Consider the following 12365-nt stretch of genomic DNA (forward strand, 5'->3'; position numbering starts at 1 on the left):
CATTTTCCTCAAAAGTCAGGTAGTCATAGTAATGGTGACCACTGATACAGACCACCCAAAAACTGCCTGGAAGACACAGATCACCCTATTTACAAGGAAATGCTTAGATTTTATCTTTGACCATATTTCAGTTTTATTTTTAAAGGTCACAAAAGCCTGATTTTACAAAATATCTCTCATTACAGTAGATAAAAATATGAACAAACCTTCAGATAGCAGTAGATGTATGCTTCTTTCTGTGTGGCAGTAGCTAGATGTAGTCTGGTAGAGAGAAAATAGACAACAACAAGTTCTGTGAATTATCTTGACTAACCACGTCATGATTTCTGCAAAGAGACATTGCTGTTGAGTATTTTTGCTCTTTGACCACCACAAGCTAAGTGCCATCTGTATCCATTATACTGGAGAGAGGGCAGACATCTCTACTGCTGTTATCTCCAACACTCAGCAACTGAAAAAAGCACTGCAGGTAAGAAGCAAATGCATTTTTGATGTTAGTGTGCCTTTAAACAATGTGTGATTAAGAAAGAAATAAAGAAAAAATCGGCGAGAAGTGAGGCTTCTTTCCACCAATTCAGCCAACACGATTTGGATTGTGAAAAGTGTGAGCACAGCTTTGACAAAATTGCACATTCTTACGTCATGAACTCAAAAGATTACAGGAACGCCTTTTTGTGGAATTCTCTCTAGCTTTGATATGACTTGTAGGTTTTACTTATCAGCAAGAGGTTGAACAAAATGGAAGGAGGGAAGGAAAAAAAACAAATAAGTGAATCTGGCTCAGAGTGGCCCTGGTTTGGACTGGAAATGATCTTGTGGACTGGATAAAAGTCAGAGAGAAGTTACAAATGAATTATGACAGACATAATTCATTCTCAGACCTTCACTGTAGTCAAGGTGAGAGAGAGGCCACAACACTGATCATCTTCCCCAGATTGGAGAGGATAAATCCGTCCAAAGCACGCAGTCCAATTTGCAACCAAATACAATGCAGATGACGGTGCTTCATGTGCTGTATCAGTGAACATGCTCATGTGTATGCAGTCACATGCCTTTCTGCATCTTGTGCTTGCATCTAATTTGCATCTATATAGGTTTTATTTGTGTGCTTCTGTCCTCCAGCTGAGTCCTGCTGCTCTCCACTGATACCAAGCCGATGTTGTCCACTATTGCTTTATTGTCCCTCTAACACAAAGCATGTGACCATTTGTCTTCATCCAGTCTCCTCTCTGTGCATCCTCTCCAGAGTGTCAGAGCTTTAGGCTGATACTTTTCACCCACTCTTCACTTCAGGAAACGGAAAGAGGAAACGCGTCAGAGACATACAGTACATGGTAAAATCTGAAAATGAAAAAAAGATGTAATTTAAAATAATCTTGGAAACCAATTGCTTTAAAATTTAGTTGTATTTACTTAATTTTGTGAAGTTGTCACAACTTAAAAATGACGAATAAAATTGCCTTGTTCCGTTTAAGTGTTAGCAACTTCAGTAAACCAAGTCTTACTTAATAATGACGAAGAGGATCTTGACAATGATGAAGTTAGGAGATCTATGAGGTTTTTGTTTTTGTGTTTTTTTTTTTTACATGTTTAAGAAATATGAATATGACTTACTAGTATGCAACCAGCAGAATACAGATAGTAAACTTGCTTTACTGAAGTCCAGTCATTTTTAAGTTGTAACAACTCCACAAAATTAAGTAAATATAACTCAGTTTTTAACTACATCTAAAGTAAACATAAATTAAGATTAATAGTTATATTTACTTACTTTTTTTTCAACGCAATTGGTTTCCTAGTCTTGGGTAAATCTTCCTTCATTATCACATTTTTTTGGAGCCTTGTGGACTGAACAAGTACTTTTAATCACATATCTGATGAAAACATGTTTTAACATTTTTGTGTGGATTTTATCTCCGTAAGTCAGTTTTGACAATAAGATGCACCTGTGATATGGTTTCATGACTGATATTCTCCTCCTCAGTGAGTCCACCCCCATAGAGGGCGAGCTGTCAGTCACACATGTGACTTTGCAGAAAAAAAGATAAGGTGCTTAAAATAATCATCTGAACTTCCTGGGTAGTATTTCTAAACTGGGATAGCAAGAAAATAAACATTGAAGCAACTCAATAATGTCTAAATAAAGAAGATTAACCCTGATGGAGTAGCTGGGGACACAATTATCAAAATGACTCACTTTCAGCAGGAAATGACACGATTTGGGACGTATTCTGTTTATTTTGGCCACCTTTGGACACACTGAGGAAAGCAACACTACTAATCCACGCTTTGGGAACCTGTGACTCATCCGGTGTCCCGGGTCCACGCTGCTGTCCCTCCGCAAAGCGGGACTGCAGGGGCCACTTCACTCTCTGAATCACCGCGTCGGACCGTATGGAGACCAAGTCCTGCGTCTTGCGCGCAGCTCGATGTCCTGGACCGGATCCTAGAATAATACAGAGGAACAGACACTACCTCCTTCTCAGTGGGGACATAAAACATGTGAAGTCAGGGTGTCTCAGTCTGTGCCCACAAACTCAAACAGGGAACTCCCTCGACGTGTTGAGGCTGCTTTCTCCGCTGAGCGCACACTCCTCCAGCATCCGTGAACATGACTTCGGGTCTGTCTTCCTCTAAAGCCGTCTATATCGGGATGGAGGTGGTGATCGCCGTGTCGTCGGTCATCGGCAACGTGATGGTGGTCTGGGCTGTGCGTATTAACCGGTCTCTGAGAGACACCACGTTTTGTTTCATCGTCTCCCTGGCCTTGGCTGACATTGCGGTCGGTGCTCTTGTCATCCCCCTCGCCATCACCATCAGCATCGGACTCCAGACGCACTTCTATAGTTGCTTGTTGGTCGCCTGCACGGTGCTCGTGCTCACTCAAAGTTCAATCCTGGCGCTCCTGGCCATCGCCATCGACCGCTATCTTCGAGTCAAAATACCCATGAGGTAGGCCTAAAGGTGAATTCTTCTACTTTCCAATATCTTGTCTCATTTACAGAAGCCTTTGTGTCTGGACGGCTGCGCGGACCAAGGACACCCACCAGAGCGGTTATGCACGTTTTTCATTTCAGCTCCAAACAGAAATGACTGTAAAATGTAGCGTAAAGGTGTGCCCAATCATTTTAATTACTTTACAGAAACCTTAATGGAGGGCTACATTAATTTGCTTTGACATCTCTGTAATATCTTTACTGGAAATTACAGTTTGTAAGTGATAAAAGCAAATCATTTTAAAAATAGTACATTTTATTAGTTGATTTTAGTTAAAGATCAAAAAACATTTAGACTTTGGAATATATTAGTCTATTTATTATTTAATTAATTGTACCTATTTTTTTTTTCAAGTGCACACTTCAGACATTAATTATTACCAACCAAAAATGTAACCCGTAAACCAAAGAAATAATAAAATGATGGCTACACATGTAATTAGAAAAGGGGGGTAGAGGGAAAAATAGGCAATAATATCTGCCCTCCTCTAAAAACAAAATAAATAAATGAATGAAAAGAAAAGAAGACCACAGCTTCAATGATTTTAAAAAATATTTTCTTCTGAAACATAACTTGCTGTTCGATTATTTTTGAAAGTCCTAATAGGTATTTCAACTGCAAACATATTTGTACCAGATATGGATGCTGCAGATAGATAGATAGATAGATATTCTTGGTGTGCAAAAAAACCACCTCAATATTCTAGTATATTTACATATTTAGGATTTACATTGGGAGGCTGTGGGTCCAGAGAAAGGTCCTGGTCCATTTTAAAGCTGTTGAATTTCACATCTGTGGCCAGCTGTTTCCCAGCACGTGTTAAACATGTAGAAGAAGCACGTGGAGGTCATTAAATGTTGTACCTCATTCTGTGCTCCTTGTGATCTGGTTTTTTAATAACTAACTTGAGGGTAAATATACTTTACTGTTGCATTGTAGCAGAGATTTTCAAATCTTAAATTTTATCATCACTTTGCACTCCCCTTGCATCATCCATCATTTTTAGTGAAAACTCAAGTTTCTACATAAAGTTGGCTAATTGGACAATGAGCCTGGCAGAGAATGCATGATTGGTCAATAGGCTCATGGCGGCTGGGTGATGAATTGCGTAATTTCTCAAGCTGGCAACCGAAGCACACATAGAGGCACTCTGTCACTCAGAGGACATTAACATAGGAACAATGAAAAATATATTATAGTATGATCTCAATATCATACGTTTAACCATAGGTGTGGATTTCATTTCATTTATACAATAGGGCTATAAAAACATGAAAGTTGTAGAGTTTTATTTTGAGAAATGTGTGGCATTTCCATCATAAATCAATGCAGAAAAGGCACACATTGCTGCATAAAAAAATCAATAGAATGCAGGAAAATAAGTGTTTGATGCTCAGATTTTTCTGGTGGAGGACCCCCAAACCTCCTGTTGCATTTGTGTATGTCCCTCAATGTTGAAAAAAAACCAAACCCTCTGCCTTCGGATTGAACTGCAATTTATCAGTGTATTGCAGGGTTTCTCAGCCCTTTTCATACTGGATGTAGTGACAGTACAAGGTAATGGACAGTAACATTGTATATTATGTATAAAATATTGTATTGTAATGTTCACAAAAAAAGAAATCAGTTTGTAAAATATTTCTTCTCAGAATTGACAGAAAAGTGGTCTGGTGCTCCAACACAAAGAAAATGCTTTTTATAGAGTCACAAATCTAAGAAATTTACTTTCATCTCACTGCGGATTGCCTTTTAGCCAGATACTCCCACATGGATATGTTCAGATTTCAAACACCAGCGAATCATATTTTACTATCTCGTGCTAAGTGATAATGTGAGCCAGAAATGAAGCTCCCCCCGCCTCCTTCCTGAAACTATCCCTTTGACTCTAGAGGGACACAGTTTACCAGGCACTGATTGCTTTTTATAGCAGAGTTTGTTTGTAAGCACACTGTCATGATAAGAGCGGTGTGTCTGAGATTTGAGAATGTCCAAGGTATTGCTGGTGCGCTTAACTGGGGGATGGGATTTAGCAGGTGGGAGACGAGGATGGAAATCCCACAGGAAAGTAGAGATGGATCAAGAACAGTCGAGTCCAGAAAGTAATTTTTGCCAGACAGTCAGCCGATCCATTTGCAGACAGACTGCTGAGCATTAGGAGCAGCTGGATGGAGAGTTATACTGATACAAATTGAGATAAAAACTGTCGTCACTTATGGGCATAAATCCAGACACTCTTCAAACATGTTTAAGTATACATTCATACGTCCTGTTTTGTATCTGCCTCACCCTGCCTGAACCCCTGAGTATGTGTGTGTGTGCTTTATGTGACAGAGAGTGGATCAGGGAAAAAATATGACAGTCTGGTTTTGGCACGGTGTGTTTCTGCATTAGCGAGGTGAGCCAGGGAGCAGGCATGATAAGAAGAAAGAAAAAAAGTGCAAGAGCGAGAGAGACTAGGAATGAGACCCTAGAATTATTTAAACAGCTCTTTCGTGTGATTGAATCAGCGCTTGTATTACAAGAATCAAGAGCTCAGCTGACCACAGAAATGTCTCATGTCCGCTCCACAATGACTAATTCAAGGATCTGTCCAATTGCTGACTATTGTGTGGGAGAGGTGACGACTGACATCCTGTTAAGATACCAAAGAACAGCAGACAGTTATTTCAGCCAATAGCTACCAATTAATCTGCAGAGCAGAGAGGTCTTGATTGTACCTGATTGATGTTTGATTTGTTTCTGTGGACACAGTATTGGTTGCCAGAGAAAGAAGATCGAACTGAAACTACATCATCTGCTATCACCAGAGATTAAAAAAGAAGTGGGAATGACAATACTAAATAACTTGATTGGTTTATGATTTATATCAGTCAAATCTATGAAGCCCACAAACTGAAGCCTTAATGGGGCAGTGTGTAGAATTTAGAGGGATATGTTTGCAGAAATGGAATTTAATATAAGTATGTTTCCTGAAGTGAAAATTCACCTAAAAACAAGAATTGTAGTGTTTTCGTTACCTTAGAATGAGCTGTTTATGTCGACATAGGGAGCTGGTCTTTGTTTTAGGAGCTCTGAATGTTGCACCCCCAATGTTTCTACAGTGGCTCAGAATGGTCAAACCAAACACTGACGTTTTATGTAGCCACAGTTGTTAGTATCCACACAAGAGCATCATGAAAACATTGATATTTTACCATGAAAAATTCTGGGGTTTTGCCAGTTTGAATTACTGAGTCCATTTGTTTTGGGAAAGAGACCAATTCAGCTCCCAGTAAAAACCTCCTGAAAGTCTAGATCTGAAGTTATCAGAGACAAAAGGTGAGCACACATAGGCAGGTGCTAGCCTTGAACAGCGTGAGAAACATTGACTTTTAACGTAAAATAACTTTTCCAATGTTTTGACCACTTTTAATCACTTTGTCCATTTGTTTCAAGCGGAAGAGACCTCTGTCAATAATTCTGATCCTGGTAAAAACCTCCTGAAAACTGTGGGAATTCTAACCTAGAGAAATCTCAGCTCATTGCAATCTGCAACTCTTACCACTAGATGCCACTAAATCCCCCTAAATCTAACATCTTGTTCATTTAAAGCAAGACTATGTGACTTTTTAAAGAATAAATAATACATTTATATTCTTTTATAAATAAAACATTGGATTCAAAGGCAGTAAAACACACCACTGCTCAATTCAACATACTCAAGGGTTTTGCTTCTGCAGCCTTACATGGTCTGGTATGATCAGTAGATTTCATTATAAAATACTAGTTAATGTTAGCAAAAATTAGCTACATATTACTCCGTAACAAACATACCCAAGCCTGTTTGTTTACTTCATGACTCCCCTCCACCTCTGCTACTGTTGCACTATAACATTTACCATTATCCTGTAATTGTCACTTGGGGCAACAGTGAAAATTGTTCAACAACAAGAGCCGAAACAACACCCCAAAATAGAATTGCCAACATCAGTAGCATCACAAAGAGAGTTATCTGTTGTAAATGTTTTGATTTGCAATGATTTACATGTTTTATTGGACTGTGTTAAAAATAAGATCTTCTCCCTTGTTGCTATAGCTACAAAAGGGTGGTGACTCCTCGGCGAGCTGGCACGGCTGTGTTATTGTGTTGGCTGGTGTCCATCATAGTGGGCCTCACGCCCATGCTGGGTTGGAATAACCTGCAGTTTCTCCGTGACAACGGCTCCCTGATCACTGATGACCTCTTGGTGACCTGTGAATTTGAGAGAGTCATCAGTATGGACTACATGGTCTACTTCAACTTCTTTGGCTGGGTGCTGCCGCCTCTGCTCCTCATGCTGGCTATCTATGTCGAGATTTTCTACATGATCCACAAGCAGCTCAACAAGAAGGTGAGCTCTTCTTCTTCTTGGTCACTTTGTTTGATATACTATGTATAAAAGCTAATTATTTTGTTAATACAACAGACTTAATGTGAACTGATTTGACTAAAGCGAAATCTGTACCCTAATGATCTTCTCCTTCATCTCTCTATAGGTGACAGCTAGCCACACAGACCCCAGCCGTTACTTTGGCAAGGAGCTCAAGCTAGCCAAGTCGCTTGCCCTCGTTCTTTTCCTCTTTGCGGTCAGCTGGCTCCCTCTTCACATTCTCAACTGCATCACCCTCTTTTGCCCCACCTGTGAAAAGCCCATGTTCCTCATTTACATCGCCATCATCCTCACCCATGGCAATTCAGCTGTCAACCCCATCGTGTACGCTTTCCGCATCAAGAAGTTCCGCACAGCGTTTTGGAAAATCTGGAAACAGTACATGCTTTGTCAGGATCCGGTTGGCCGGCTTCCTCAAAGAGGGAGCCAGAGAGGACAAAGTCATGAGAGGAGGCTGAGGCAGAATGATGATGACGATGATGATGTGTGACCTTTGGCAACTAATTGGATTGCTGTGTAACTGTTGAGTTTCACTCCACTGGTTCACAGAATGGGAAAGCTTTGTGTTTAAGGGATTACCGGTCAGAATGGTCTTAATGGCGTTGCAGGATGTCAGAGGCATGAAAGAGGTGAGGGAACTCCATTTTGGACTGACTGATTTGCTCCATCCAACACACTTCAAGAGGTCAGGATGACAAATCAGCATGGAGATGGGATAAATATCATAAATCAGACTTTGATTTAAGTAAGACTCCTCGTTAATTTCCCTGCTGGCTAACAAAATGAAGACGATGTCATATGAGATAAGAGGCCTCTCATCAGGTTCAACACCTGTTGAGCTTGAATCAGAAGGTGTATATCTGTAGCACATGTGGTACAAGAGTAGTGTATGCTGTATTGTATTTTTGACCTGAATTTTCATTCTCAAAACTCATGGCCTTTTTTATGTGAATGATTTCAAACAGTTGAGCATTGTAATATTTGCTACATTTACATGCTTAGGTTTGTGGCCTTAAGGACAGAAAATGTAATGAAGAGGAACTGAAGCACTGTGCTGAAGTGTGAATCTGGTAAACAAGTGGTGGGCAAGCAGGAAGTTTTCGCAACCAGCTTGGTGCTTTGACATGGACCAGGACACAGGATGTACTGTATGCTGGCTGTGGGAATGAAAAACAGTCAAATTGACTCACTTGGAATTTCAATCCAGGATCTTTGGTGCGATCAACATCTAGTTTGACTGTGCCGGTGTCTGTTGCGCAGTAGCTCATCTGAATCATAGCCCTTACAGACGTGTGTTGCAATGCAGCACATGTGACAATGGTGTTTTTGAGACCATTGGACTGACAGAATGACTAATAATAGCTAATAGTTGCAGCTGAAAACAGCATCCATGCTAAAAGAAAAAAATACTTGATGCCCCTTTTTGAATATTTGTGGGCATAGACAATGGTAAAAAACTGTGAAGCCACCTATGAGTACATACATAATTTTAGCTACAGGACTGTGAATTCAAGGTATGTCGGGGCTCCTCCGTCCAATAAGCTTCATTTTATCTGGATTATGTACCTCTCTCCTGTACAGTAATCACTGAGACCTTTTCACTACTGGCAGGTTTTTTAGCTACCTTTTCACATTTTTCCCAGATTCTTTGTGACAAAGTAGCCAATGAAGCATTATTACATCCAACAGCCTCTTACTCCCAAATTGTCAAATACTGACGCTTGGTCAAACTATGACACTCTAGGTATGACACCCTAAACATCTGCTTTCATAGGAAGTGCACAGTTTCCACTCCTTTGGGCTTAGGCAACAAATGTACGTCGTTAGGTCCAGAAAAAACATCATGGTTTGGCTTAAAATAAGTATGTTTGTTACTAATGTACTATAATGCCACCTTACATGCGCCATTAGTGGAGCATGCTACATATACTATCACACTATCCTCGACTTACCTCTGGTTTAACATTCACATAGTCTCTTTCTCTTTCGCGCTCTTTATACTACATCACTTGCCTGGAGCTTAAAAAAATGCAGCTGCTCAGTGTGTTGTATACCGCTGTTGGTATGCGTTGGTATCTGACATGAAAGACCACTGACCAAGTGTCAGGATTTGACAAGGTGGGAGTGAGACCGGGCTGTCGCATCCTCTGTTATATCTGTTATGGGGCTGACTTGAACTGACCAGTGTTATCCTTAAAAACAAGTGAGATTAGACATGAAAGTTACAATCTGAAATGGGGTTGCTAATGCCTACAATATGTACTGTATGCGACTAGTATATGTATGAATGTTAATGGGAGATGCTGTTTAATATTGGCCTCACTGAGCCAACAGTTGTTTATCTCTGACTCGTTCTCTTACAGCTGTTGATTGTGCAGGCAGATGGGAAAATGCACCCTTCAAGCATCTTATTAGATTGTTTTTAATGACTTGCAAACAGAGACAGGAAAGTAAAGCAAAAAATGTAGACCAGCATATGGTGTGCCCTGATTTACATTCATAATGATGAGATGAGATAAGATAAAATTTTATTGAAGAATTACACGTAAATTTGTCTGGCATCACATGCACCAAACAATCAATACAGTAACACAACACAACATAAAGAACATCTGTAAGGTCACAGCATCTGAGAAAAACACACCTGCCCCTTGTTATGCACACGCGTGCGCACACACACACACACTCACACACACACAGACATCTGACATCCCAACATGCCATATTGTTTCAAGATCATATCACTGTACGTGCGTAGAAGCATAAAAATCCACAGAAATAGCATCTCACTTTCTCTCCTTCTCTGTATCGAGAGTGGTGGGGGGCCATTTTTTGTGCACACACATCGATCTCCTGTCACTTGGCAGAGAGAGCTGCTCATGTGTGAATAAGTGAGGAGGTTATGAGGGCGTAGGAGTCCAGGGGAGAGGTGGGACAGAGTGGAAGGATTATTCTGTTTACGAGGGAACCTTAAGGCGAGAGAGTGTAGCTAAGGAACTCATCAAGACAAGTCTGCGGAGGTCAACATCAAGGCCACCCTGACGATGTCCCATCAAATAAACAGGCCTGTTAATATGACCATGCTGATGTCTATCCTTACCTACTGTGGCACTGTGTGTTACATCGTACACAGGACACCCACAAACATATAAAGTACTGTATGTCTTCATCAGGCAAGTGTACTTCAATATTGTATTTCCAATGCTGCTCTTGTAATAATGTTTCAAGGTGATTTTATTTCCCACTTAATGCTCCTGTGAAATATTTTTAAAGCCACTATGTTTAGAATACAATAATATAGATATACAATATTATAACATATTTCAAATGATTCCTTTTTGCAGAAAAATGAGGCAATCTAGAAGAAAGAATTGCACAAAGTGTATAATTCTTCAGGCCCGTTTATTATTATTATAACTGGGGATGGGAATATGACAGTATCGTTTTTGATACTACCACTGGGGAGCGCCATGGTCAGAAACTTTTAATTCTACACATAGTGGCTTTAAGTTTTGATTACTTTGCTATGATTGACCCCGTGTATAAAACATGATTTGTGCAATATGCTGAGATGTACATTAACAATATCAAAAGAAAAACACTAGTTTAGATATTGGAAATGTAGACACTGTATACCAGCATCAATTGCTGGAGGTTTAGAGCAGCATGTACTGACATGGTGAGCTGTTTTGTCTATCTCTATTTATGAAAGACATAAATAAATAGGTCAATAGATGGAGTCAAAACACTGAAAGTGGACGCTTAATCTCGGCTAAATGTGAACATTTTGTCCATGTTATCTACTGTGGTGGTTGGAAAATACACTGACATCAAACACTTGAAGAAGAAAATAACTGCATTTATCATGGACACTGACTAAGAATTTGATGATGGGTGTTGTCAAGAGAAGCTCTTTGGGGGTTGTAACAACACATCATTACTTGGTTTTCAAACACCAGAATATGTATCTTCTCCTCTTTTCACTCACTCTTTCAGTCTAATGCACATTTGTTTGTGTTTGTGTTAGAGGGCTTCACAGTCTTTATACCAATCAGCCACAACATTAAAACCACTGACCATGTTGTTACAGTGCAATGTTCTGCTGGAAAACCTTGGGTCTAGCACTGATGTGGATGCCACTTGATATGCTCCACCCACCAAACACCATTGCAGACCACGTACACCCCTTCATGGAACGTGAGGCACTCCCTGATGGTAGTGCCTCACGTTCCTCGGACCATTCCTCTGTGGTTTCTGCAGTGCAGCGTGGCACATTGTCTGCTGGGGGCGGCGCTGCCATTGCCTAGTGCTGTTGCCATGGGGTGTACTCGGAGTGTGATGGTGTTTGGGTGGGTGGTGCATGTCCACATGAATAGTAGGAACCAAGGTCTCAACGTTGCATTGCAACAAGATGATCCATCTTATCCACCTCATCTTTTGGTTTTATTGTTGTGGCTGATGGAAGTAATAGGTCATTTGCTTTTTATAAATTGACACTGTTTTTATAAAACTTGTGTCAAGGGTGAAAATGTAAATTGAACAGACTTTTTTCACAGCAGATGTGATGACTTGTCATGACAGGTGTCTCAAATAACATTAATTGCTGCAGAGCATTGCATTACTTGCTGCAACACAGCCATTGTTAATGTTATTGGTTCCACCTGTGATTTTCCTGCTTTGGTGAGTCAAAGAGCCTGTTTTAACACCTGGTATTAGCATGCTTTTTGGTAATATGAACGAAAGCAGACAGCCAAGACACATCGCCGTTCATACCTGTACCTGTATCTCTAGCTGACAAGTTGTGTTCAGATTTCGTCACTGCCCTGTGCAGTCATAGGTCCACGCTTTTGCTCGCTATTCACATTATTAGTTGTATCAGTACAGCTAAAGGTCTGGCTGTCAGCAGAATCCAACACATCCTCTTCCACAGGACAACACAATGGATGGTCAGGCAACACT

At 40.3% G+C, this 12365-nt stretch overlaps 1 protein-coding gene across 1 annotated transcript; it reads left to right on the plus strand.

Annotated features, from left to right (window-relative positions):
- Window positions 1-2195: 2195 nt before the first annotated feature.
- LOC121961540 (adenosine receptor A1-like) lies at window positions 2196-8874 on the plus strand. Its single transcript, XM_042511570.1, has 3 exons — window positions 2196-2952; window positions 7073-7367; window positions 7513-8874. Exons 1-3 carry the CDS (start codon window positions 2612-2614, stop codon window positions 7894-7896), a joined length of 1020 nt encoding a protein of 339 aa, XP_042367504.1. The 5' UTR covers window positions 2196-2611; the 3' UTR covers window positions 7897-8874.
- The last annotated feature ends 3491 nt before the right edge of the window (window positions 8875-12365 follow it).

This window comes from Plectropomus leopardus, chromosome 2 (assembly GCF_008729295.1).
Source record: "Plectropomus leopardus isolate mb chromosome 2, YSFRI_Pleo_2.0, whole genome shotgun sequence".
In the NCBI taxonomy this organism is placed as follows: domain Eukaryota; kingdom Metazoa; phylum Chordata; class Actinopteri; order Perciformes; family Serranidae; genus Plectropomus; species Plectropomus leopardus.

What these genes read in the sequence shown, in the direction of transcription:
- LOC121961540 (XM_042511570.1), top strand. Translation starts at nt 2,612, where the DNA reads ATGACTTCGGGTCTGTCTTCCTCTAAAGCCGTCTATATCGGGATGGAG. An exon ending in CGAGTCAAAATACCCATGAG is followed by an intron (nt 2,953 to 7,072) that starts GTAGGCCTAAAG and finishes TTGTTGCTATAG; the next exon opens with CTACAAAAGGGTGGTGACTC. An exon ending in ACAAGCAGCTCAACAAGAAG is followed by an intron (nt 7,368 to 7,512) that starts GTGAGCTCTTCT and finishes ATCTCTCTATAG; the next exon opens with GTGACAGCTAGCCACACAGA.